The following is a 25,094-nucleotide window of genomic DNA, read 5'->3' as shown; positions in this document are numbered from 1 at the left end:
CAGCACAGGGCCCTGGCAGCCTCCCCGAAAACCCTTAATTTTCCCGACTCTCACTATAATCAGGGCGGCACTGAAAGGCAGGCATGCGGCAGATGCAGCTTCTTCCCGGCTGCCGAGCGCCGGCGCTGGGCGCTGAGAGGCTGCACTGCTGCAGGGGACCCTCCCAAGCTATTGTCTCATATATATAAATTCCGACGTTATGTGTTCCTCTTGTTCTCAGAACCTGGAGCTGTTCGCACCTGGGCCGCCGAGAGCCTCCGTGATGTGGGTCTGGCTTTCTATGGGCTGGGTGTTGGGAGTGGGGTGTTTCCAGGTCAGGGAGGTGAGGGGAGACAGAGCAGTCTGGAAGATGATCCCCCATCCACTCTCAAAGACCCCTGGGCACTGAGTCTGGCCCACAACAGTAGTCATTCTTTTACTGAGCACCTACTGTGTGCCAGGCCCCGGAGAAGAATGTTCGCACATCATCTCCACGGAAACACTTGGAAGTGCACCCTACTCCTGTAGGCACTCAATGACATATAAGAATGAATGAATGAGAGGAGAGCTGTCCACCAATCCAGGGCATGGTTGGAGACTGTCTGCAATTCCTCAAGCCCCAGGAGGCTGAATAGGAGTTGAACAGGTGAGGGAGGAGGAGCAGGAGGGGCTCAGCCTGGGTCAAGGCCTCGGGGCGAGAGGGGAGAGTGCAAGGATCAGAGAAGGCCCAGTCTAGCTGGAGTGTGGAGGTCAAGGGCTTGGCCATGGGATGGGGGTTTGTGTGTGTGTGTGTGACTCTTCCCCTTAAAGCAAGTAAAGATCCCTGGGGACAAATCCAAGGGTGACCCCAGGCTCACTGTGTTGGCCTAGAATTGCTCCTAGGGTCCCTTTGGGGCTCCCACTCCTGCCCCAGAGTAGGTCACTAGCCTGGAGGAGAGGCCTGGATGGGAGTCTGGAGTCTTGGGTTCTAGTTCCTCCTCTGCCACTGATCTGCTGTGTGACCTTGAGCAAGGCCCCGCTCTCTCTGGGGCTCAATGTCTGAGGCACAGCACCTCTCTCCAGCAGAGGAGCATGACTTCTGAGGCCCAAGAGCAGGCCCTCCTGGCAGCCTGTGTTGGGAAAAGCTGAGTAAAGCTGTTTCTGTTGGTTCAGTGTTACAGGAATGAATAAGTGAGTGAGTGAGTGAGTGAATAGGTGAATGAACTCTATATTCCCCCAGCATACTTTCACCGTGGCACCCCACTCTGCCCCATTCACTAGGACCATTTAGGTGAATCTGATACAGACCACACCCTTCAAGATCTCACGGTCTGCCAGGAGACATAGACCTTGACTAGTGTGGCAGGTGCTAGGAGGGTGGTGGGGGCCTTCACTGCCCCCCCAGCCAGGAAGGGGACCCAGCAGCGGCTCCAACAGGCCATGCATCTGGAGGCTACCCCAGCACCCCCGGGGGCTTGTTGGGGTGGGCATCAGATAGCGCCTAGCTCTGAGCCAGCCAGGGAACTGTAGGCATCTGTTCGATTAGCAACAGATGAACCAAGCTGGGGATGGAGGTGGACTAGGCCTGGGCCAGCCTGGGGAAGACAGACAGAAAGCTCCAGTCATGGTGCAGGTGCGAGTGCTGGGATTCCAGCATGTGCAGGTGGAGAGGCAATGTGGGGTGGACTGAAGAGGCTGGTGGGTGGGTCATAAGTGGATGGATGATAATGGGTGGTGTGTAGCAAAGCAGATCACCAGATGGACAGATAGAAACCTAGAGGGGTAGATGGATAGGAGAGGTCAATGGATACAAGTGGCAAGATAGGTAAGGATGAATGAGTGGATGGATGGAAGAATTGATAAGATGTAGGACTGGATGGACAGAACAAGATATCAATGGATGGATATGTGGGTGGGTTGATAGAAGGGTGGATTTCTCATGCAAATGGCATGATGGATAGATGAATGAGTGGGAGGATCTAAAATGAATGGATAGATGTCAACAGATGGATGAATAAAGGGCTGGATGGATAAAGGAGTATGTGTCAGAGTATGGATGGATACAGGCATGTGAAAATGGATGGATGCTCAATAGTTACAGTCAATGCGTGGATGCTGAGGTGGATGGATGGGAACTTGAGTAATGTCAGTAAGACGATGGATATAAGAACAGATTGGTGGATGGCTGGAAACAGGAAGAGTGGATGGATAAGTGCTTGAGTGTGTGTTAGTGAATGCATGGATACAGAGAGGGAAGTGTGGATCAGAGCACAAATGGACACATGTCAATGGGTGGATGCATCCGTGGATGGACAGATAGATGTGTGGATACCAGATACAAAAACAAGGATGGATACATGGATGAATGGGTGGTGGATGACAGGAAGGAAGTACTGATGCATGAATGGGTACGTGCTAACAGGTCATTGATTACCGGGATGGATAGGTGGAAGGATGGTTGGTTAGACAGGTGGAGCATCTTGTTCCCGTAACCCCCAGTCCCTCCCCTTCTGTGATGCCGCAGCAGGGAGGTTGCAGGGCTGGGGAGAGGGCAGGGGGCTATTAGGTCTGTCCAGTTATGTGTGGCTGGAAGACACACTGAGGGAACAATGTGGCAGTGGAATAGCATCTTGGAAAGACAGGTGGCTAGCGGGAACTCCTGCAGGACCTCCTTGTCCAGGGAGATGTCCTGGGAGGTCTGGATGGCTCAAGCGCACACCCCTTCTGAGGAAGAAAGGCTGGGGCAGAATTCAGAATGCAGAATCTGGTGGCACAATGCGTGGACGTGGACGCTAGGGCCTGTGGCCACCTTGGAGGGTTCTTGGGCCAGCACAGAAGTAACCGGAAGCAGAGAAAGGGTGGTGCAAAGCACAAGTGTAAGAATCCTCAGCCCCGGAGTGTCCTTGTCTGTAAAAGTGGAGGACGACACTAGAAATTTCTGTACTGGATTGAGGGAGGCTTGGAAGGTGACTGCCCTCCTGGCATATGGCCGGCCATGGCTGTTCACCAGTCACTCCTCGGAGCCCATGTCCTCCTCCCTGAAATGGGGTAGCGAGTCCTAGCTTGGAGGGTTGCCGTGGTAAGTGAGGTGATGTTGGGAGCTCTTAGTGGTTGCTCAGCCTGCCCCTCCTTCCCCCCCGCCCCTGGCAGGGTCCCACTGCCGCCCTGTGGCCGGGTCTCCCTGTTCCAGCCCCAGGAGGCAGCCAGCATCTGTGTTCACCCTTTCTCTGAACTCACAGACACCAGCTGTCCACCCATGGGAGCAGGGTGGGGCCAGGTGGTGGAGGAGGGACTGAAGGTGTCCCAGAGTGAGACAGAGCATAAGTGCATGAGCTCTGGGGTTCCCACCCTGGGTATGCCACGTCCAAGCCACAGGACCTCGGCCATGTCACTTCAACTCCATGAGAGATGGCTCCATTAAGGGTAAAAAAGAGTTCAGAGCCGTCCCACCTCATAGGACCAGCTGAGGATTTGGGCGATGATGTGGGGCTTGGCACACAGTAGGGGCTCAGGAAGTGGGGCTGAAATAGATGAGTCAGGAGGCAGGGGCTGCCATGGCAGGAGCCGGAAGCCCTTTCAGGAGAGGCAGCCCGGGCTGCTGAGAGGTGAGCAGGCACAGGCTGCGAGCCGCGGCAGCCGACAGCATCCTCCAGGGCTTCGGGCCCAGGCGGCTGAGAGCCAGTGGGTTGTTATGACAACAGGAACTTGTCTGATGCAGCTGGCAACTCTGGGAGAGGCTCAGAGGACCTGCTGGCCAGGGCCCCGATAGCATTCCTACGACCACACATACTAGGGGAATGGACAAATTAGAGCCCCAGGCTAATGGGTCATGAGGTCCTACTAGAAACCAGGCTCCATGCTGATGGCATCCAGCAGGCATCTCTCCCTGCCCCAGGGCTGGGGGCTGTTCTGTCCCCACGTGGCAATGAGGAGGGGACATGACTTGCCCAAGGTCGATTGGGGTGTGGGAAGTGGATTTGACCTTGAATCTGCCGGCCTCCATGTTCTTTTGCCACTGGTAATGGAACAGGGCTAGATGACTATGCTGGGGAAGGGGTTGTCTAAGTGTAAAGGGGCGACTTTCAGGGGACTGCAAGGGTGGGTGGAGACACTGTGGCCTTCCCAAGAGTCCAAGATCCCTGATTCCCCGCGTGCTCTTCCCCAGGGCTCAGCCCAGAGGTGGTCCACCCCAGGCTGGGGATGCTTGCGAACTGACAGTCTGAATCTGTGCTTCATTCACTTATTCATTTGAGAGCTACTTGTTGAGCACCTGGCCTGGCCCCGGGAGGAGAGCTGGAGTAGAACGGAGCTCACATTCTAGGGAGGACTCACATCATACACAAATAATCGCAAATATATCAGTTACAGTTAGGGGTCATGTTATGGGAAGAGCAGGGGTTATAAGAGGCTGTTACAGGGGTACCTGATCTGATCTGGAGGATGGACGCAGACAGGCTGTTGAACCAGGGCCCTGAAAGTCAGATGGGAGTTAGATGATGAGAAGAGGGGAGGAGAGAGGGAATGAGAGTGCTCCTGGCAGTGGGAACAGCAAGTGCAAAGGCCCTGAGATCAGACAGAGCTTAGCATATTCAGGAACTACATGGAAGTTCCTGGGGTGGGCTGGGCCATCAGGGCCTTGCAGGGTGTATGAATGTGTGACATTGTCTGGTTATCTGGTCTGTGATTTTAAAAGTTCACACCAGCATGTTTTTAGAATGGACCAAGCTAGACTAGCATGGGGAGGGGCCCCAGCGTGGGGGGATTGCAGGTGTCCAGGTGAGACATGGTGGCACCTGGGACCAGCAAGGTGATGGTGAGGTTGGAGGGATGTAGCCAAGTCTGAAGCTAAACAGCCATGGCCAGATGGTTAGGGAGAGAGAAGGGGAGGGTCTAGGCAGCCCTGTCCCTGTCTTTGGGCAGCTGAGTTCATTAAACTTCTCAGACATTCAGTCACAGGTACTATGGAGCATCCAGAGAGGTGTCCAACTGAGCCCGGAAAAAAGGGGACCCCAGCACTTGATGTGAGACATCTAGGCACTGCCAGATGGGCAGAGGCCCCAGACACACAGTCATGAGCAGGCAGTACCAAAAGGGCTTAGGCCATACTGCAAGCAGCACCAGAAGTCAGGGCTGGGGATTGTGGCCAAGGGCCTGGGGCTGTCACCCCTCAGTGAGCCTTCCTTTGACTCATGCAGCTGCATCATGGGATGGAGTCTTGCCTGCACCCCTGGCTTCCTGTGATACCAGGGTTAGGTGTGTCTCTCTTCACACAAAGAGCAAGGGCTTGGGCCTGGCTCTGGCCCTTCTCTGGGGTAATGTCCCTCACCCCACATCTATCTAACTACACCCTGGGACCCAATGTGCCAAAGGCTGTCACCTCATAGTATTGTCAGCCATGGTTCCTCACCTTATCCCCTGTGTATCGGTGAGGAATTGCACACAGCTGCTAGTAATGGAGCCTGGACATAACCATGGCTTAAACAAAACAGGGGGTTATTTCTCTCGTTAAAATAGTGCCAGAGGCAGGTGGTCCAGGATTGGTGTGATGACTCAGTGGTCATCAGGAGCCCAGGTTCTTTGGTCTTTCTGCTTCTCCAGCCTTTATGTATGGCTTCTGCACAAGTTTGCCTCATAGCGCAGTGTAGCTGCAGTAGCTCCAACCATCACTTGCATGTTCCAGATAAAAAGCAAGAGGGTTGGGAATGGGAGTGACAAGGGCACAGGCAAGCTTACTGATCCCTTTTAAGGAGTCATGCATAATAATTTCTGCTTATATCTCATTGGCTACCTCTGGCTGCAAAGGAGCCTGGGAAATGCTGTGTATTTTGCCTCCCAGAATAAAATGAGGGTTCTTCATCAAGGAAGAGTAGGAGGACAGTGGGCAACCAACAGTCTCCACCGCAGCCTCCCATTCTGCCAAATGGAGGCAGTTCTAATTTCCCCTCCTTCAGGCCCATGTTCACCCTGCTGTGACAGTCATCATGGCCATCTGTGTACTGCCTGCCTCCCCACGTCCCTGCCCTCAGCACCACACCTGGCAGAGTTGAGGAAACATGATGAGTGGTGCGTGTGAGGCCCAGCCCAGGGCTTCCCCAACCCCAGCACACAGCAGGTGCTCAATCAGTGCAGGCTGCCTCCCCAGGCAGACATAGAGCCCAGGACATGACCTTCTCTTCTCTAGTGCTTTCTAAGCCCTGAAGCCCAGCTCCCATTTAGTGAGAATCAATTTAGGGGGCAGGAGGCCCCCTGCCACATGCTCGCTGAATCGATGGACAGGCGGGCATTCAGCTGATCACTCTGGCCATTGAGGGACGGGTGGCCCTGAGCCCTCTGCTTCCCAAGTGGGCAGAGGGATCCCAGCCCCATGGGAGAAGAGAAGTGGGGGTCAGTGAGGTACGGGGAGAGGCTTGACCTTGGACTGACTGAGGAGGATGCTCTCTGGGGTTGGCTCCCAGGCACGGGGCCCCAACCCCAGCTGCCCCAGACAGAATGGCCACGGCTCCCTCATGGAGTCCAGGGCTGAAGCCCCCAGGAAGGAAGCCTGCAGAGAGCACCTTCAAAGAAGCAAACCAGGCCCCACCTCAGGCCAGAACCCCAAGGGCCCACCGTCTCACCCCGGCTGGGCAGCACAGCCTGGTCAGGAGAAGGCAGAGGCCTCACTTGGCCTGCTGTCCAGCCCTCTTGCCCGGCTGGGCCGCCGACGGGAGGCCAGGCTGCCCTTCTCCAGGTTCCTGGATGAGGTCACTGTGCGGGTGCTGGACCCCGGGACCCTGGAGGCCTTCCGGGGGCCCAGAGGACACAGCCCAGAGCCCTCCCCGGATGAGGAAGGCCCCGGCCTGGCCCCGGAGCCCCTTGCAGGAGCTGCAGCTCCAGAGAAGACCCTGGCCCTGAGCCCCCAGCTGTCCTCGGAGGCAGCAGCGGAGGCTGCAAGCGGAGGGGGGCCAGGCCGGGCCGTGGAGACCAGTGGACCTCGCATGGACAGTAGCAAACAAGGAGGCCGAGCTGCCTCCCCCAGGAGGCCTCCAAGCCGGGTGAGTCTCAGCCCCAGCCTGTCCCCCAGCAGGCAGCCCCTTCCCGCCTCCCTCCATATGCATTTCCTCACAACTTCTTGCTGACCCCCTCCGATTTCCCCCATCACATCCTCTTATAATCACTGTAGCTGGAAAAACCTTAAGCACCAAAAGAATGGATCTCTAGGATGAAGCTTCTGGCTTTGGGGCAGGCAGACTATTTCTGGACTGAGCGCACATGAGTGAACAACAACAACAGCAGTAATAATACCGCAGAGCCCTTGGCGTTTTACCGCGGGATTCATATGACCATACCTTTGAATCTTTGAACCTCAGACACATCCGCGTGAGGTTGGATGTCGCAGCCCTGTCAGGCAGATAGGTGGATTCACGTCCTTCGTAGCTGCCTGCATTTTATGGAGTTGGAAGCTGAGGCTCTAAGAAGCTACTGCTTGTGGGGAGGCCCCCACCCTGGGGAGTCTGGGCTTGGATTGAGGTCTTCATATGTAAGTGCATGTCTCCCTTTCAGGACCCCCTCTGGCCTCTGACACACACTCTGGCCTCTGACAGACGGACAGAAAGATTTGGTGAGACGTGCGTGGCTGTCCTGGGGGATCAGGTTGTGCTGGGCAGCACCCCCACCTTGCTGCTGACCGTCTGTCTCCCAAACCATCTATATCTCCTGAAGTCAGGGCAGGTCCTTGTGAGCTGTTGATATTGCCCTGTCCCTGACTTCTCTGGGCACAGGACCAAGGCGGGCTGGCAGGGCCAGGAGGGAGGAGATCTTTCACAGGCCCCTCCAAGAATGGCCTCCCTGTTGAGAAAGATTGTATTAAAAACAAAATCCTGGGCAGCAGCAATGGCTGATGCTTGCTGAGCATTTACCAGTGCTGTTCTAGCTCTTGGCCCCTGGCCTCAGTGTACCCTCAGGGGGTCTATGCCATCCTTACACTCCCTGCCTGTAGGGAAAGGACAGGTGAGGGGAGGTCATGAGAGGAGCCGGGGCCAGACACAGGCCATCTTAGCCTCCCCCTCTGCAGCTCTGCTCCTCCGCGCCACTTGCCTCCAATGACCTGGACTGCCTCTTTCTCCAGGGAGGGCCCAGGGGCAGGGTGGCTGGTGGAGAGTTCTGGGTGTTTGAAGCCCACCGGCCCTTCCCCTGGGGTCTGCTGGGTCAGCTGTGCTGAACTTAGCCCAGGGGTTCTCAGCTCAGGGTAGACTTGGTTCAAGGATGCTACCTGCTATGTGACCTGGACAGGTCACCCACCCGCTCTGGGCCTTGGTTTCCACAACCATGAAAAGGCAGTAATGGTCATGATTTTTCTTTTGCTTTGTCATGGGGGAAGGATCCAGCAGGCACCCAAGAAGCATCGTGTCCCCAGCCTCTTCCAGGTCCTGGCGACCTGAGACCCCTTCCTGTCCTCTGCTCTGGGCTCTGCAGACCTCACTCAGGGGACCACTGGGTCCCAGGGGAGCCCCATGGTGTCCAGGCTTCTAGAGGATTCCATCTTAAGGCTCCTCGCATGTGCCTCCTCGGCACAGGGCCTCAGGGACCTGGTGCTGGGGTAGTAGGGGACTGGCACAAGGAGCCACGTTGACTCCTTGAAGTGGGAGGTGAGCATCAGGCCCCACCCCGCCAACTCCAGCATCACATCACATGGTGAGCATCTACTCTGGGCCCCTTCAGCTCCAGCCTTGCATCAAATACTCAAAGCAGGCCAGTGAGAGAGATACTAGGGTCAGGCCCATTTCACAGACCAGGAACTGAGGCTCAGAGACATGAGCCTGGCAGGGTCCTGGCTGGGCTGTTCTCTGGCTCAGTGAACCAGGGCAAGCCATGTCCCCAGCAGTGTCCTCCTGTGTGTAGGGAGGAGATTCCAGATAATGGGTGACGGTGCCTGGCGCACAGCAGGAATTCAGTCCCCAGGACGATGGTAGCCACGGCCCCTCTACCCACTTCCCTGCACCTGCTGCCCTCCTGGCCTGGACAGGCTCGTGTCCCCGGAGAGTTCCCAGGGTGAAGGTAGAGCTTTGGGCAAGCAGGGCAGACCCCTGGCTTCCAGTCATCAGTCTGAAAGCCCTTTCTCAAGGACAGCGCCTGGAGTCACATCATTAACCACTCCTGGGAGGAAGCCACAAACCAGGGGAGGGCCCAGCTCTTTAGTCCTACCTCTGCCCGTTCTGGCTGAATGATCATGGGAGGCTCTGATCTGCCCCTTCATTGCCCAGCAAACCAGAAGCCACCGTAGGTCTCTGGGACCTCCAGCTGTCACTATCACAGACCTGGTACCAAGGCTCACTCATACTATAGTGTGAATGACTGGAGCTAACCGATTCCTGAGAACAAAAGGGTCAGAAGAAGAGCAAGAAGCACAGGGCCGGGGTCATGGAAGAAGAAGCAGGCTGGGGGTGTCTGAAGCAGCCCAGTGGTGCTGTGATGAGACCCTGGATACCAGGCCTGGAAGTCCCCAGAGCTGCGTTTGGACCCTATCCACGGAATGACCTCACATAAGCTACTCCACTCTCTGAGCCTCAGTCTCCCCATCTGGAGGGTCAGCTTAATGTGCGACAGCGCCTCTCCCCAGTGGGGGACCCCCGAGGTGCGCTGGAGGAGGGCAGCTGCTTCCCTGCTTCCCAACTGTTGCCACGTGGGAATGTGGGCCGGAGTTGCCAGATCTTCCAAAATTTCAGTAAGAAGCCAAAAATATGGATTTTAAAATGTAAACTCTCCCAATTTTTAAATGTTGGCTCAAATGTTTAAAAAAAAAATTAAAACCCTCTAGCAGGCCAAATACAACATGCTGGTGGGCCAGATTTAGCTCAGGAGGCCAGTTTGCAGCCGCAGGCCTGGTCCATCTGCATCTTGGGCTGGGAACCTGAGGCCTTGCGGAGCCCAGGGAAGCTTTGGGCTCCGCCAGGGATGGGACCAGCCACCTCTCAGCCTGTACAGCAAGGTCCTCCAGAATCCCAAGGGGAAAGACATTCTTGGTCCCATCTGGGCGCAGCCCCAAGCCAAGGTTTGGGTTCAAGCCCCCAACTTGCTGGGCCAGCACTCGCCCCCCTCCCATTCATCAGTTAAAGCCAGCTCACCTTGGTATTCTGGCCAAGGTACCAGCGGAGGACTCACTGGGTGCCCAGCACAGGCGAGCCCTCTAGGGGATGCTGAGGGACACAAGGCCAGCTTCTCACCCATGAAGCAGTCTGTGACACCCCACCTCTGCTCCTACCCACCCCACCCCCTTATCAGTCTCCTGGGCTGGCTCCGCCCCCACCCTGAACCCTCACCGAGTAGAGCCCCCTCCTCTTCCCCACCTGTACTCACTCCATTGGGGACCTCATCCAGTGTCAGAGCTTGAGTGTTGTCTCCATGCTGACCACTCCCAGATTCACACCTCCTGGACCATACTCTGAACTCCAAACCCATGTCCCTACCCCCTTGTCAATGTCCCCACTGGGATGTCTGGTAGACACCTCTGGACCTGCACTTTGGTCTCCTCCCCACCCCTCTTCCAGCTACTCAGGCCAAAACATGTGACCTCATCTTTGGTGACTCTTTCACACCCACCTCTATTCTGTCGGGGCATCTGAGTGCCTCCACCCTGGTCCCCACTTGAGTGCCTGGCTGGACTCCTTGGTCCCCGCACTCAGCCCTCGGTGTGCCCTCTGCAGGCAGCCTCAGGACAATCTTCTGTTCAGCTCTGCAGGGGCTTCCAACCTACTCAAGATAGAAGCCAAAGTCCTGGCAATGGCCCACAAGGCCCCCAGCTCGGTCTCCGTTCCCCACTGGTGGCCAGGCGCTCCCCAAACCCGGCGCGGGAGGTGTGCTGCACTGATGTCCTGGGTCATCTGCTTCCCTGCGTGAAAATCCCAGCACCGTGAGAGCAGAAAATTTCCTCTAGCTTGTTCACTGCTGGGTCCCTTAGAGCACTGCACAGTAAATGTTTGTTGAATGAATGCAAGAAGGCAAGGAGTGATGCAAAACATCTTCAAAGAGAGTCCAACATGAATGATTACGTTAAAAGGCTGGCTCTCAGGAGTGGCTGCAGCCCTGTCCCCAAGACAGTCCCTTACATGCATGTGGCAACCTTGTCACCCAGAATATCCTTTGAAGATTTTCCATCTTCTCTGAATGAGGGATTGAGCTCAGAGAGGTTGAGAGTTTTGCCTGAGGTCACACAGGTGCAGAGGAGGCCCAAGTCACCATCAGTTGGAGAGGGTAGCCCTTGTATTGGCCACATCTGGGATTTGTTCCCTGACCCCCATCTCTGCCCTCCATACTCTTCGGTTTGTTTTGTCTCCTTAAGAAGAGAGTAGGGGAGCAGGGTAAGGAGGAAACTGAAGCCCAGAGTAGATCTAAGGAGGGCCCAGGGGACGGAGCACAGGCCCCGAGGGAGCGCAGAGAGGGGCCCAGGACCCAGGGACGAGTCAGAGGCAGAGCGGGGACCTCAGCACCCAGCAGGCCTCTCCCTGACTGAACTGGCCTTCCTTCTCTCAGCAGTTTTGGGAACTGGAGGATCTGGAGGGGAAGGGGCAGCGATACCACCAGGTCAGATGGTCCAGTAGAGGATTCACACACCCGCTCGTGGGGGCCAGAGCAGGACTGACGCACACCAGCAGAGGGGGTCCCTGTGTGCTGTGCGGGTACCACGTGGTGTCAGGTGCCCCCAAGATGGGGGTGGGCTTGAGGGAGGGGCGTGGGGTGGTGTGCGAATGGTAGGGGCTGTGAGAGCAGACCAAAGGCTGCTCCAGGTGGAGAGCAGATGCCACTGGCTGGGGATTCAGAGCAACTGCATTCATGCAGGCATTCGGCTCATTGGAGGCCTCTGTGCTAGGCCGCAGGGATAGAGACACCGTGCCTGAAGCGGAGGGGCCCTGCTGTCAGGGCTGTTGTTTGTGATGCAGGGGCAGGGGCAGGGGAAGGGGCAGGGCGAGGGCAGGCAAATGACCAAAGAGAATGAGTCCAAAGAGATAGGATGTGATGAGAAATCATTTGGTGGGAAAGAGAGGCTCCTTAAATGAGTGCTCAGAGAAAGAAGCACCAGCCCTGTAAAAATCCAGGCAGAGGGAAGATATGCAAAGGCCCTGAGGCAGGAGTGAGCTGGGTGAGCTTGGGACCAGCAAAGTGGCCACCGTGGCCAGTGTGTGCCCGGTGAAGGGCAGGTGATGGGGGTGTGGTCAGATGGTTACTCAGGGGCAAGTCAATATTTACCAACTCCCCACTGAGGCTTTTCTGGTGGCACAGTTGCCTCCCTCATTGCCCCTTGAGTGCATCAGTCACTGTGCCCAGGTGCCACTGGGAGGATGGCAGCTTGAGAGACTGGCCCCAAACCTCCACGCTTCTGGAAGCTCCGAGTCTCTCCAGGAATAGGGAAAGGCGGCAGGAGGGAGGTGGCAGGGCTGTGGTGGTCAGCAGGGAAGCATGTACAGCCCAGTTTGTCCAACAAGTAGGACTTGTCTGATGTTGGGAAACACAGATGGTCACTGGGCTGGACCACCCAGAGTGAACAAGGGAAGAGTTTGGTGCCGACAGTGACAAGGTCACGGGTATGCTGCAGGAATAGGCGTGGGGCTGTGAGTGTGGGGTAAACTGGAGCAACAGTGCCCAGGGCAGGGATGGACTGTCTGTCTAAGAGCACCCAAGTGCCCACCTGTACCAGGAGAGCACTGGGACCCCCTTGCCTGAAGTCCCCTGGAGGGGCCAGAGGGGTCCTGGTGGTGTTTCCTGCCCCTTCACTTCACACCAGGGACGCTGGACTTCTCACAGGTCTCTCACAGCCTTGGTCCCCACCTGCCCCTGCCTGCTTCCTATAATGGAGGCACCTCCTCTGGCCTGAGACCCAGGCAGTGCCCCCATTCTCCACTGCCCAGCCCACCAGGCAGTCCCCTGCTAGCCTCAGGTGACTCTGAGCAAGCCCACTTCATGCTCTGGCCTGGGTACCCTCATCCAAAAGAGGGGCATCTCAGGAACATCCCCAGATCTTGTGGTTATGGATTGCAGAGTCAACACCTGAATGTGGGGCTCTGCCCCAACACCAAGACCATTGCCAAAGGCACAGCCCCTCCCCACAGGGCCCACCACACACAGCTGTGACTGCTCTTTGCACGTGCACCCAGAGCTTCGCGCACAACTCCCACCCCCAGGTGAGGTGTTGGATAACCCCGGGACACAGCTGGGAAAGACACAGCCCCTGCTCCAAGGAGCACACACCTGGTGTGGAGGCCAAACCGAACAACTCCACTGGGTCTCTATGGAGGGCTGCCTGGAGGAGGCAGCCTTTAAGGGTGAAGGCAATGGTTACCACACAGGCACTGGGTCTGGGGAGAATTTGAGACATCACAATAGGATCAGAGCCAGGCTTCAACCGAGTGAAGGGAGAGGTTGCTGAGGTACTGGGACTAGATCCCCTCCTGTTCTTTGTCAGCCTTCTGCCTCGCCCCATCCCTATCCCCTGCCATAAGGGCAACTCAGCAGCCTCTTCTAGAGTCCCTTCTTGGGGGAGAAATTCCCAGACAGAACTTTTAGAAGAGCTGAAACATTCAATATAAATAATTAATGCTAAATTTTTATAATTAAATATTAATACATCCTTATTAATTTTAGACAAACTCCCTGACAGGTCATTCACTGTGAGTGACTGAGGCAACTGGAGACATATGAGGGGTGTCCCCAGCCTTTGGGCAGGAAGATCTTTGCGGAATGGGGTCCAGGCCCAGCTGGGCTCTCTCTCTGAGCTTTGCTCTCCTCATCTGTAAAATGGGAGTGACAGCCTCGCCGGTGTCGCTGCCCTGAGGAGCAGTTGGACAGCTATGAGCGCACAGGGCTGCCGGGTGGTGGTGTCATTATTATCTCTGTCCTTCTGCTGAGGGTGGACTCCCAGGACAGGAGCCGCGGTTTCATTTCTCAACCATTAGCCCCTGGAGGGCAGGGCTCACCTCATTTGCTGCCACCTCCCCACCCCAAGAACTGAACCCAGAGCTAATAAATGAGCGAGGAACCGTGGGTGGATGATGGAACACTTGGACTTTTGGGGTTGGGGCTGACCCTCCGAACGCAGGGCTCCTCCCACCCTGCGTTGGCGGGGTGGAGGCCAGGCCTGCTGGGTGCTGGGGGTGCCCTGGTGAAGGGACAGGGTTCCTGCCCGGAACTCACAGCCAGAAGGAAAGAGGCAGGGAAAGACACGCCGCAGAGGTGTAGGATTCAAGCATGCACTGTCCGTGTTTATTGAGCGCCTGCTGTATGCTGGGATCTAGTGTGCTGAGCCCGGTGATGGGAACCTGGGAAAGGTGGGCCTGGGTACATAGGGGGCGTCGGGGAGGTGTTGGCCAATCGGCCAGCTCTTTGTCTTGTGGGAGGAGGGTATATAGAGGGGTCTGGGCTCGTGGTCTCCGACAACTTTTCGAGCGTCGGGGATTGTGTCTGGCTGCCAATCCAGACGCCTTGGGGATCCTGTCTTCTGAAATTCCTTCCCGCACCCCAGCCCCTCCGCAGTCCGCGATGCAGAAGGGCAGCAGAGCTCCTCGTCTTGCTCCCCCTGCCCCCAACCCCAGCGTGCAGGTGAGGAAACTGAGGCCAGGGGAGTCCCGGGAGGGTCTGCCGGAGCACCCGGGGTTGGTGGCCGAGCCTGACGGAGGCCCCTCGGCCGGGCCTTCCAGCTCGGCGCTGGCGGCCGGGCTGCGCCCTCGCCCGGCGGGGCGGTGGGGGAGGCGGCGTGGGGCCCGGACCGGAGCGGAGCGCGCTCCCGGCGGACGCGGCGGCGGCGCCCGGCGCGAGGGGCCGGGATGGGCAGTCATCAGTCTTCCCAGGTGTGTCGCATGGTCCCTAGGCTCAGTCCCCTGTCCCCCTTTAATGCGGGGCATGGCACGGAAAGACGGGAAAAGCCCCCGGGAGCGGCCTCTCCCGAGCGATGGAGAGCCCTCCCTGCGCCCCCCGCTCCGCGCAGGAAGTGCGGTCCCGCCCGGGCCGCTCGCAGTCCGGGTCGTTCGCCGGCGCCCGCAGGGTTAACGGCAGCGGGTGGGCCCCCCGCCCGGCCCGCAGAGGGGCTGCTCCGCTGTGCGGGGCTGGGCGGGGAGGGTCTCAAAGCCGCGCGCAGTTGGGTCTGCGCAAGCCCGGCGGGGAGCCCCGCCGGCGAGCCGGTGGCGCAAGGGTTAATCCCTCGGGCCCGGGAGGGGCGAGACAGGCCCGGACCCCAGAAGCTGAGGGCAGCAGGGTCCCTGACTGAGGAGTCTGAGGTCCCGAGTGCTCTCCCCCTCGGATCGTGTGCGTTGTCAGGTTTTGCACTCCCATACGGCCCCCAATTGCCCGCTTCGAACATTCTCCGACTCGGAGACTCTGCAATTCCGGGCTTGGCTTCCTCCCGGAGGGAGCGCGGGGCTGCAAGGGTTAACGGGCGGGGTGGGGCGGTGGGGGGAGCAGCGGGGGCCGAGGCCGCCGGAGTTAACGCGGCCGAGCCGGGTGCCCTCTCTTTCGGGCAGGCGAGACTGGGATCGCCCCGGGCAGCGCAGTCCCGAGTCCTCAGGCTAGCCCCTTCCTCTCCCCGGGGGGCGTAACTCGGTGCGCGGCGGCCCGGGCAGGCTCACCTGTTACTCAGCTGAGGCCCCGCGCACCCACTGAGTCCCAGGCACCGCGGCCGGCCAGTGTGGGCTGGGGGCGCGCGGGGCGGACTTTGCAACAACCGAGCCGCGCAGGGGGTGCCCCGCCGCCGCGCCCGCCTGTGCCCGCTGTGCCCGGCTCAGCCCGGCGCGACCGCGGAGCGCACGCCTCCTGCCTGCTGACCCTCTCGTTTGGTTTCTCGCAGGCCTCTGCCGCAGACATGGAGAAACTCAGGTGAGTGGAGCGTCTTCCGTGCCGCGGCTCCCGGGGCCAGGGTCGGGGATGGGGGCGCTGGGGAAGAAGAGGGAAGAAAGCTGTGCCCGAGCGCATCTACAGCCCGCAGCCACCTAGCGGGGCTGGCCCGGGCCGGTGTGCCTGTGTGTGGTGCGTGTGTGCGCTCGGAGAGACAGTGGGGAGCCCCGCGCGCGCGGGGGTCCTCGGCCGGGCCGGGGCCACTGCGGCTGAGGGTGGGCGAGCGCCACCAGGGCCAGGCCGGCCGGCGCGCGGGCCTCCGCGATCCCCAGTGCCCTGCCCTGGACTCTCGATTGTCCCCAGGGACCCTCGGGGTTTCTGGTCCTGCTGTTTCGCACCGGTCCCCCGCGCCGGCCGGTCCCCTCACCCCTCAGCTGACAGCTGCCTGGTTCTGAGCTTTTAAGTTTCCCCCCCCCCCGTGGTGGCGGGGGTGGGGGATGGAGTCCTCGAGGCTAGCCGTGGCAGTCGCGTCTTGGAGCCATTTTGGGGGAAATCCCGCGACGGCGTCTGGGGAGTGTCCCCTTCGGCGTCTCTCCAGGTACTAAACTTTGAGCCTTAGTGAACTCCCCGGGGCTCACTACACGCGGCAGGCCCGCCATCAGTGGATTTGAATATTCACGACTTCCCTTGGCCACCCTGACCCCCACTTTGGGAACACCTCTCCTGTGTTTTCCTTCCGGAGTCTGAGCCAAGGTGTTGAGTGGGCACAAGGCCCAGCGCTGGCAGCTAGGTTTCAGGACTATTGACCCCCTTCTGGTGGGTCTCTAGGCCTCCTCCCTCCACGTCTTGCCCCTCCCAAGGCCAGAATCAGCATCGGTGGGGAGAAAGCTAGGTGCACCCATTCCCCAAGAGGCCTGCACCCAGCAGAGCCCAGTTTCTTCCAGGGCAGATACCTAGGTCGAGGGGAGAAGGGCCCTGGACCTTCCCAAGTGACCCTCAGTGCTGTGGGTGAGTCACTTGGGAATGCCCAGGTGGGAACTTGGGGACAGGTGGGCTCACACTGAGGCCCCAGACTGGACATGAGAGCAGGGCCACCTTCTGGCCACTGAGCTGGAGTGCAGCCCCCCCTTGTGGGTCCCAAGGGGCCAGAACCCATTTGTCTTGGGAGCTCAGACCCAAAACCAGATGTCCTTCAGCCAGGCCTACCGTATCAAGGTCAAGGTCAATGTCCAGGTGATGATGAGGCCCAGGGAGAGGCAGCCCAGCCTCTGGCCACAGAAATGAGCTCAGGCCTGAATCCAGGCCTCTGACCCTGGGCCAGGACCCTCCCTGATACCCCTATCGGCTATCATCTCACCAGTACCCCCACCAGAATGGGGAGGGGTCACTACTTAACTCAACTGGGACTTGAAAAACAAGGTAGCATTCATGTGACACCCTGAGGCCAGCCTGGAGGGGGAGGTCCCCTCTATGGCTCTGTTTCCCTCTCTCTCCATGCCCAGCCAAGGCTCTTGAGCCCCTGTCCCTGTGCTCTAGGCAGTAGGGACAGAGATATGGCCCAGCCTGGTTAGGAGCATGGGTGGACAGGTGAGCCAGGTGGGCAAATCCCCTGCCCTAGCTGCTGAGGGCACCAAGCATCTCTTTGCTGGGTGGGCTGAGGGCTTCCCTGAGCTGAATCCTGAAGGCTGGTGGCAGTGGCCAGGGCCCAGCCTTCTGGGCTGCACTGAGCCACACAGACTCTCAACAGAAGCAGAGTTCTGGAGCTGGTGGGAACGGGGCATCCCCATGTGGCCAGGACCCCGAATAGCCTCCTAGAACTGGGGACTGTCCTGCCCTCCTCTCCCTCTCGCCCCATTAGTGTTTTCAGGGAGGCCTTGAGGGCCTTTCTGGACCATTTCTTCCCAGCCAGTGCTGATGTTGCCCCTGCAGGGTTCTGCCCCAAATTTCATGCCCGGGGTCCAGGACCAAGAGTCCCTGAAGGGTGAAGGAGAAGTTGCTGAGCATGGCCACCCACAGAGTAGGTCACAGGTTGTAGGGCCCACGGACCCCGTCTCTGGCAAAGCCCTGACCCTCTCTGGGCCTCAGTTTCCCCATCTGTAAAGTGGGTGTCCTAACCATCCCTACCTTCCAGGACTGTTGGGAGGATGACGTGAGCTACTGTGGGTGACAGGCTTCACCTGGGACCTGGCCCACAGCAGGGGTCCTGGGACATGTTCACTCTGGGGCATCCAAGCTGCATGACCATGGGTTTCCAGGCAGAAGAAGATTCATCTATGGTCCAAGTGAAGGGGTCGTGGGGTGCCCAGAGGAATGGCCCTGTGCCCAGGTCCCACCTCCTGTCCCGCCCCTAGGTCTACAGTGCAAGCTGGGCCTAAGGCTCTGAACTGATCTCCAAGAGGGCAGGCCCTTTGCCCCATCCAATACTTGTCTCTCCCCCCAACACACACACACATCCAGTACCCAGAACCACACTCAGCTCATGGGAGGGTCCAGTAAATATTTGTTGAATGAACAAAAGGACTGTGTCACTGTGACCCTCAGTGGCTCCCTTTGTGGGCAGATACAAGCTGGGGCTCGCCCTGCCCTAGCCCCTCTGCCTGAGTCCCTCTCCTCGCCACCCACCCCATACTGCAGCCCCACTTCTGAGTCCCAAACTAGCTGTCACCATCACGCCTCTCTGCCTTTGCCCATACTGTTCCTTCTGCTCCAAATGCCCTTCCACTCACCTTCTTGTCCACATGACAAACTAGTTGTCCTCCCTGTCATCTTTTCTGTCTGGCTGCTGTGACCCTCTTGTCCCTCACCCCTAAGTGGCCTCATTCCCACTCTGTGTACCAGGTCCTGTACTGGTGCTGAGAGAGGCCAGCCCTCCAGAACAGGGACACGAGCCCATTACCACACCCTCCCAGGGATCCCAGGTTGGACATTCTGGACTGGGGATTCAGGGAGGGCTTCCTGGAAGCAGGGACATTTGAGCTAAGGCTTGAAAGATGAATAGGAGTTTGCATGGAAGACAGACAAGACAAGCCTTCCAAGAGGTGCAAAGTCCTGGGGGGGTCTGAGGAAGCAAGGATGTGTTCAGAGTGAGGAGCTGGAGCGGCGGTGGAGGCAGTGGGTGTGTCCCCTGTCCTCCCCGCCCAGATGGAAGCCCCTGAGAGTGGAGTCTGGGTCTGACCCCCTTGATATCTCCAGCCCCGATGCCTGCCAGGGACTGGCCTGCCATAAGGCTCCCCCAAGTCTGGCCACCTCTGCTCTGGCTTAATGTGTGCCCCCTGCCCTTCACTCACTCAGCTGCCCTGCCTCTGACTGCTTGAAAAACTCTTCCGGTGACACTCAAATATTTGCAGATATTAGCGATTCCCGGGCGGCTCTCCGTGAGCGGAGCCGCTGCGCCCGCTAAGCCCCAAGTTAATCCCCTCTGCCGCCTTCCTCTGCATGGGGTCCTCCCGCCTTCGCTCCCGCCGCGGCCACTTTGTCGGCTGCGTGCCTTTCGGCGAGCCACTTCCTCTGTGTGAGCCTCAGTCCCCTCCTCCGTCGTATAGCAAAGTGGGTCAGTTGCCTTGTATGGCACCTGGGACACAGAAGATGCCCGTGAAACCCAGAGCTATTCCTGTTCCGAGTCCACCCCTCCCCCCACAATATGATTTTTCAAAGTTGTGAACTGTGATAGGCATGTAGAAAAAGTAATAAATATCTGTGCCGTTCTAGAGATTAAATTTAGGACGACCACCACCCAGGTCAAGAAGATGAATCCTGCCGGCTCCCCCGGTCCCCCCACCCCCAAGACCCTTCCTAACCAGCCCCCACCGGCTCCCTGGAGGGCTCCAGGATCCCGCTTTTCCGAGAAACGGTTGCTTGTTTTCTTCACGTTTGGCTGCCCGGGAGCTTCCCTAACTGACTCCGTTTCATTTTGCCGGGTCCGCAGCTCCACGTACATGATATCTTTTAGCCTGTGATTTTCAGCTTGGCTTTTTCTTCAGCAAAACATCTTGTTTTCGAGAGGCATCCTTAGCGGGCCGAGCGTGGAGCTGCCCATTGCTGGCCGTCTTGGGAAGAGGCGTCTGTGAGCCAAGTCACTGCAGTCTGTTTATTCACTGATGGACGTCCGGGCGGCTTCCAGCCTGGACCACTGTGAGTGAAGCTGCCCTGACTGGCCCTGCCCAAGTTCTAGGGGACACGCGTGGCACTCCCGGGGGTCCCCCGGAGCAGCACTGCCGGGGCCGGGACGCTCACGCCCGACCAGCTGTAGGCAATGAGGCCACACCCTCCCTGTGGGACTCGGGACTTCCTGTGTCTCCGCAGCACCCCCCCCCCACCCCACCCCACCCCCAAAGCTCTGTCAGGCCGCAGGCAGGGAGCTGCTCCTGGAGGTGGCGTTAATTGCACTTCCCTGGATTACTGCCCGTTTGGGCTTCCTCGTTTGTGACTTCTGTGTGTTTTTCCATCAAATTGTCATATTGATTTGGAGCTCTTCAGAGAGCCCTCGTCAGTCACATGTGTGGCAAATGCACCTCCCGCTGGCTGCTTACTTCTTCCTCTTTCAATGGTCCTCTGATGAACAGAAGTTCTTGATTTTAATTCTGTTGAATTTCTCTTGAATGTTGTAGGCTTTTACTTTCTGATTAAAGCTTTTTGTGTCTTGTTTAAGAAACCCTTCTGATGTCATGAAGCTATTGAAAGTGATTTTTGTGTGTGTGGTTTTGAGGTTGGGCTCCTTTCCGTTGTTCTTTGGGGTTTTTGATTTGCTTTTGTTTTTGTTTTTTCAGGTTTTTTGTTTTTGGGGGTTTTTTTGTCTTTTTTTGTTTTTAATTTTTTTGTTTTTTTGTTTTTGGGGGGCTTTTAGTGTTTTCTGTTTTAAATTTTTGTGTGTTTTTCTGTTTTGTTTTGTTTTGGGGGTTATATGGGCTTTCGTGAGTTTTGTTTGTTTTTGTGGTTTTGGTTTTTGTCTTGGTTTGGGGTTTTTGTTTTGTTCTGTTTTTCTTTGCACACAGACACTTAAATGTTCTGGTCCACCAATTGATTTATTCGTATCACCAGTGTCTGTTTGATTCATTCATATCACTAATGCCTGTCTGATCCATTCGTATCACCAATGTCTGTTGCAGTGCTGCTCACGCCAGACGCTGGTCTCCATGCTGGAGACACTGTGGGGAAGTACCAGGCCGACGTCCTGGAAGTAGAGACAGACGGTTGTCGGGTCATCTCGTAGATGTCAGATCACACTGACCTCATCTCCAAAGAGTCCCCTGCCCACTCCTTTCTAGCCACCAGGACTCCCTGCTGTTCCTCAAGTACATCAGACAGGCTCTGCCCCAGGGCCTTTGCATGTGCCTTTCCCTCCGCCTGGAATGTTCTTCCTCAGATACCCACATAACTCCCTGCCTCCCCTCCTTTCACATCTTTCTCAAATGTCATCCCTAGGGTAGGGGGTCCTGACCACTCTCCTTTTACAATTATAGCCCCTCCCCAACCCTCCTCCTTCCCTGTCTTGATTTTCCACCTCCCTGGTCCCCACCTGACTCTCAATTTGTTTTATTATTTGTCTCATTTACTATCTGTTTTCCTTCGAGAAGAGCAGCTCACTGCTGATCCCCAGCACTTAGGACTGTCACATAGTAGATGCTCAGTAAATGCTTTTGCATGAGGCTGAACTGTGAGCAGTGAGGAAGGAGGATGGGGAACAGCTACTCCCACATTTCATGATGCCCTAAAGGGGGGGCTGTCCACTCTTCCCCTGCAAAAGAGGAGTGTTGGGGAACACTTGTGCCCGCCTCCCTACTCCCTTGGCCCTTGGGGAGAAGTGGATATTTTAAGTTATTTTTAAAAAGCCACACACTGAGAGGCCCTCAGAGCTGTGAGAGCCTCCAGTGGATGGATTTGGCCTCAACAGGACTTGGGGGAGCCCTTCCTGAGAGGGAGATGCTTGGACTGAGATGAGGAGGAGTCGGGTAAGGGTGTTCCTGGCAGGGAGTCTGACAGGGGCAAAGACCCTCGGGCAGGAGGGACACTTCCTCACATGGTAGCTGAGCTCTGCCCTTCTCAGGCTCCCGGCCCCTAGCCAGGAGGGATCACGGAGCTGGAGGGGCTTGGGGAAACGGAGGCCAGAGGCATAAAGTGTCTTATCTGGTCCCTGGGGCCAGGACTGCCACAGCCTCCGAGAGCAGCTGGACACTGGCTCATGACAGGAGGCCTCTCTGTGTTTGGGCCAAAATTTGCAGCCCAATGGCCCATGGATGCCCGGACATGCAGACCTCCTGCCGCCTTCCAGTGTCCCTCCTCAGGGCCACACCAGGGTCCTTCCTGAAATCCAGAGCTGAGGGTGCACCTCTGAGTCCCACAGACCCCAGTGACCCTTCAGAAGACCCAAAGCCCTTGTGTGGCCACCTGAGCCCTGGGCACAGCTGCTCCTTCCATGATGCCTCGCCTTCCCCTTGGGGCCTCCTTCTCTCACCTGGGAGTCTCTGCATCTTGCCCCTCGGGGGTCGTCACTGTGGACTGAATTTGTTTTTCGATCACAGATTTGATAAATATTTATCAAGCACCCACTATTTGCCAGAGGCTGCTGTAGGCACTGGGGTAGAGCAGTGACCAAAAATATCTTTTAGTTAGGAGAGACAGAAAACTTTTAAAAATAAATAAATATCACAGTGACCAGTACTATGGGGAGACACACACACACACACACACACACACACCCCAGGAGGGCAGGGGGGGCGATGTCGGGTGGAGGTGGGGCTGTCATTCTCCGCAGCACAACCTGGGAAGGCCTCCTGAGACAGTGGTCCCTGGGGGAAGCCCTGAGCTGGCAAGGTGGACAGCACACTGATGTTTGGAGAAGAGAACTCCAGGCAGAGGGAACAGAAGGTGCAAAGGTGCAAAGGTGCAGAGGAGGAAGCTGACCTGTAAGAAACAATGCGAGGCCAGAGTGGCTGAGCAGTGATTAGGAGGCCAGGAGAAGAGGGGTCCCCTGTCCTCAGGGTGAGTTGGGGTCACTCACCCTGTGAGCGGATTTGTGCCAGGGTCGGGTCCCTACTGCGCTGGGATGAGGCAGTGGAGCAGGGCAAAGCTGGGAGGCCTGGACAGCAGGGTCTGAGGGAGGGAGAGATGATGGCAGCTCAGACCAGGCGGAGGCGACGAGGGTGGGCAGGGGAGGTCGGATTCTGATGCATTAGGAGAGCAGACAGGGTCTCCTGAGGGGTTGGACATACGGTGTGAGGGAAAGGGGGCATCCACAAGGAGGCCCACCAGAGTGGCAGAAAGGATGGACTTGCTGTCACCTGAGATGGGGGCAGCTGTGGGGAGGAGTGGGCTTGGGGTGCACAGGATGATCTCTCACCTGTGGCTCTGGGGTGCCCCCTTTTATTTGGCAAACCCCTGCGGCACACCTGCTCTGGCAGGTCCCCTGCCCCGAAGGATACCCCAGTCCCCCAGCCAGAGTGGGCATGCAGTAGGTGCTTGTCCAGGGTCGGGACATTGGCTGGCATTGTGGCCTGGGACCTGCCAAATCAAGAAGAGGTGTCTTAGGGGTGGAGCCGGTTACCTGCTTGAATCTACCTAATGCCTCCATCAGGCTGTTGTATCTCCTGTCCCTTTCCCTCCAGACTTCCTACTCTCCACTTCTTGCCTCCTCCACCCCATCCACTGCCCCAGCAGGCCCAGCCCCTCCCTGAGTGTGATCCATCAAGGCTCTCTGCCTCACTTCTAAACCTGATCCTGGTGGAGGAAGTCTTACGGACTAATTCTCACTAAGCTGTGAATGACTGCCTGGCTTTGATTTCTCCCTTTGGGAGCCAGGGCATTCTAGAGGGACCCTCCAAATGGGCTGTTCTCTCTTAGCTTCTTCTCTCCCACTCTCCAGTCTCCTGTTCCCACAGCCCGTCTGCGTCCCCTACTCCTCTGCAAAGCCTCCCTGATGAAGTATGTGGTTAAAAAGGTAGACTTACCTGGATTTGAGTCTTAGTCTGCCAGTTACTAGCTGGGTGGACTTGGGCAAGTTTCTGAGCCTCTCTGATCCTCAGTTTCTACATCTACAAAATGCAGATAATAATAAGAGCACCTAACTTAGCAGGTTGTTTTGAGAATGAACTCATGAACGTGGAGCTTGGCAGCATGGCCAGTGCTGTGTGGGATGGTTCTGGCTGTTAACTGCCTGCCCCTCTCTCAGATGCTCTCATTTTTGTTCAGGCCCTGTTTCTCCAACTGTGGAGCAGGTGGCATTATTTGCATTGGGAAGGAGAGGACCTGGTAAGGTGGGGCGTTGGGGTGTGACTGGCAGTCCTAGATTGAGTTCGGACTGAGAGAGCACTTCAGAGTGCGGGGGCCAGTTCTGCTGCACCCGAGACTGCCTGCATTTTTCCCAGGGAGGGTGCATCACCAGTCCCTGTGGTGGCTGGGGATTTTAGAGCAAGGATGTGCCGTGTGCCTGTTTCTCAGCACTCTGCCTCACCCCCATTAACCACAGGCAGAAAACCAGCCCTGACTTTGAGATCTGGACCTCTACTCCACACTGGGCACGGCACCCGGCCCCATCCTGCACTTTCTCACTCCACCTTCGTGACAGCCTGAGAGTTGCCGCATCACCCCTGTCCCTTGACAGGCCCACTGAGGCTCCAGAGATGTTGCCGTTGGTGTCTGGAGCAAGGCCCAGGTGTCTGTCCTGAGCGATGGAGCTACCTGAGATGGGGAAGATGGAAATGGGGCAGGTTTGGGGACACCCGAGATGGGGAAGATACCTGAGGTGGGGAAGATGGAGATGGGGCAGATTTGGGGATACCCGAGATGTTTGTTGGGTGAATGCAGCAGGACCAGGTAATCTGGGTTCCTCAGCCCTCGTGGCTGACAGCATGGGGGTGCTCTGCCGGGGTGGGTGTTTGGCCTCTGTGTCCTGGCCGGGGGGCGAGGGCTGGGTGACCAGTGGTGACATTCAGAGGGGCTGCCCTGGGGGGCGTTCTATCCTGGCTCCTATGCTCACCAGCTGGGTGCCCTCGGGAAAGGCCCTCGCCCCCCGGGCCACAATTCCTTCATCTGCACAACAGGCATCATCCCCCTCCCTGCCAGGCCTTGGATGAGGCTTTAGTGAGGAAACTGTCAAGGGCACGCAGTAGGTCTTACTGGGTGATTGAAAGGGGTGGGCTCAGGGGAAGCTTCCAGAAGGAGTTGATAGTCACAGTGTCCCTTCGGGCTTTGGTTACAGCTGGGGAAGCTGAGGCCCAGAAAGGCAGCTTCCTTCCTCGGCCTCAGAGCCTTATTGCAGTCACTGTCTGATGCTGAAATCCACCGTGATGTCTCCAGCCCTTTTCTCCCAGACTCGGTCTGGCCCTCGAGACTGTCCCCTGTGGGTGTGG

At 57.5% G+C, this 25,094-nt stretch overlaps 1 protein-coding gene across 3 annotated transcripts in view; it reads left to right on the top strand.

The window, feature by feature from the left end:
• The window catches only part of BEGAIN (brain enriched guanylate kinase associated), a 46,429-nt gene that overhangs the window by 1,445 nt on the left and 19,890 nt on the right, over nt 1-25,094 (top strand). For all 3 annotated transcript variants that reach the window (XM_072963716.1, XM_072963714.1, XM_072963713.1), the window contains exon 2: nt 15,764-15,792. In XM_072963716.1, coding sequence (XP_072819817.1) covers nt 15,764-15,792 — 29 coding nt within the window. The remainder of the gene's footprint in view (nt 1-15,763; nt 15,793-25,094) is intronic.

This window comes from Vicugna pacos, chromosome 6, assembly GCF_048564905.1.
Source record: "Vicugna pacos chromosome 6, VicPac4, whole genome shotgun sequence".
NCBI classification, from domain to species: domain Eukaryota; kingdom Metazoa; phylum Chordata; class Mammalia; order Artiodactyla; family Camelidae; genus Vicugna; species Vicugna pacos.
Note: the sequence above shows the minus strand (reverse complement) of the source record. Positions and strands in the feature narration are given on the sequence as shown.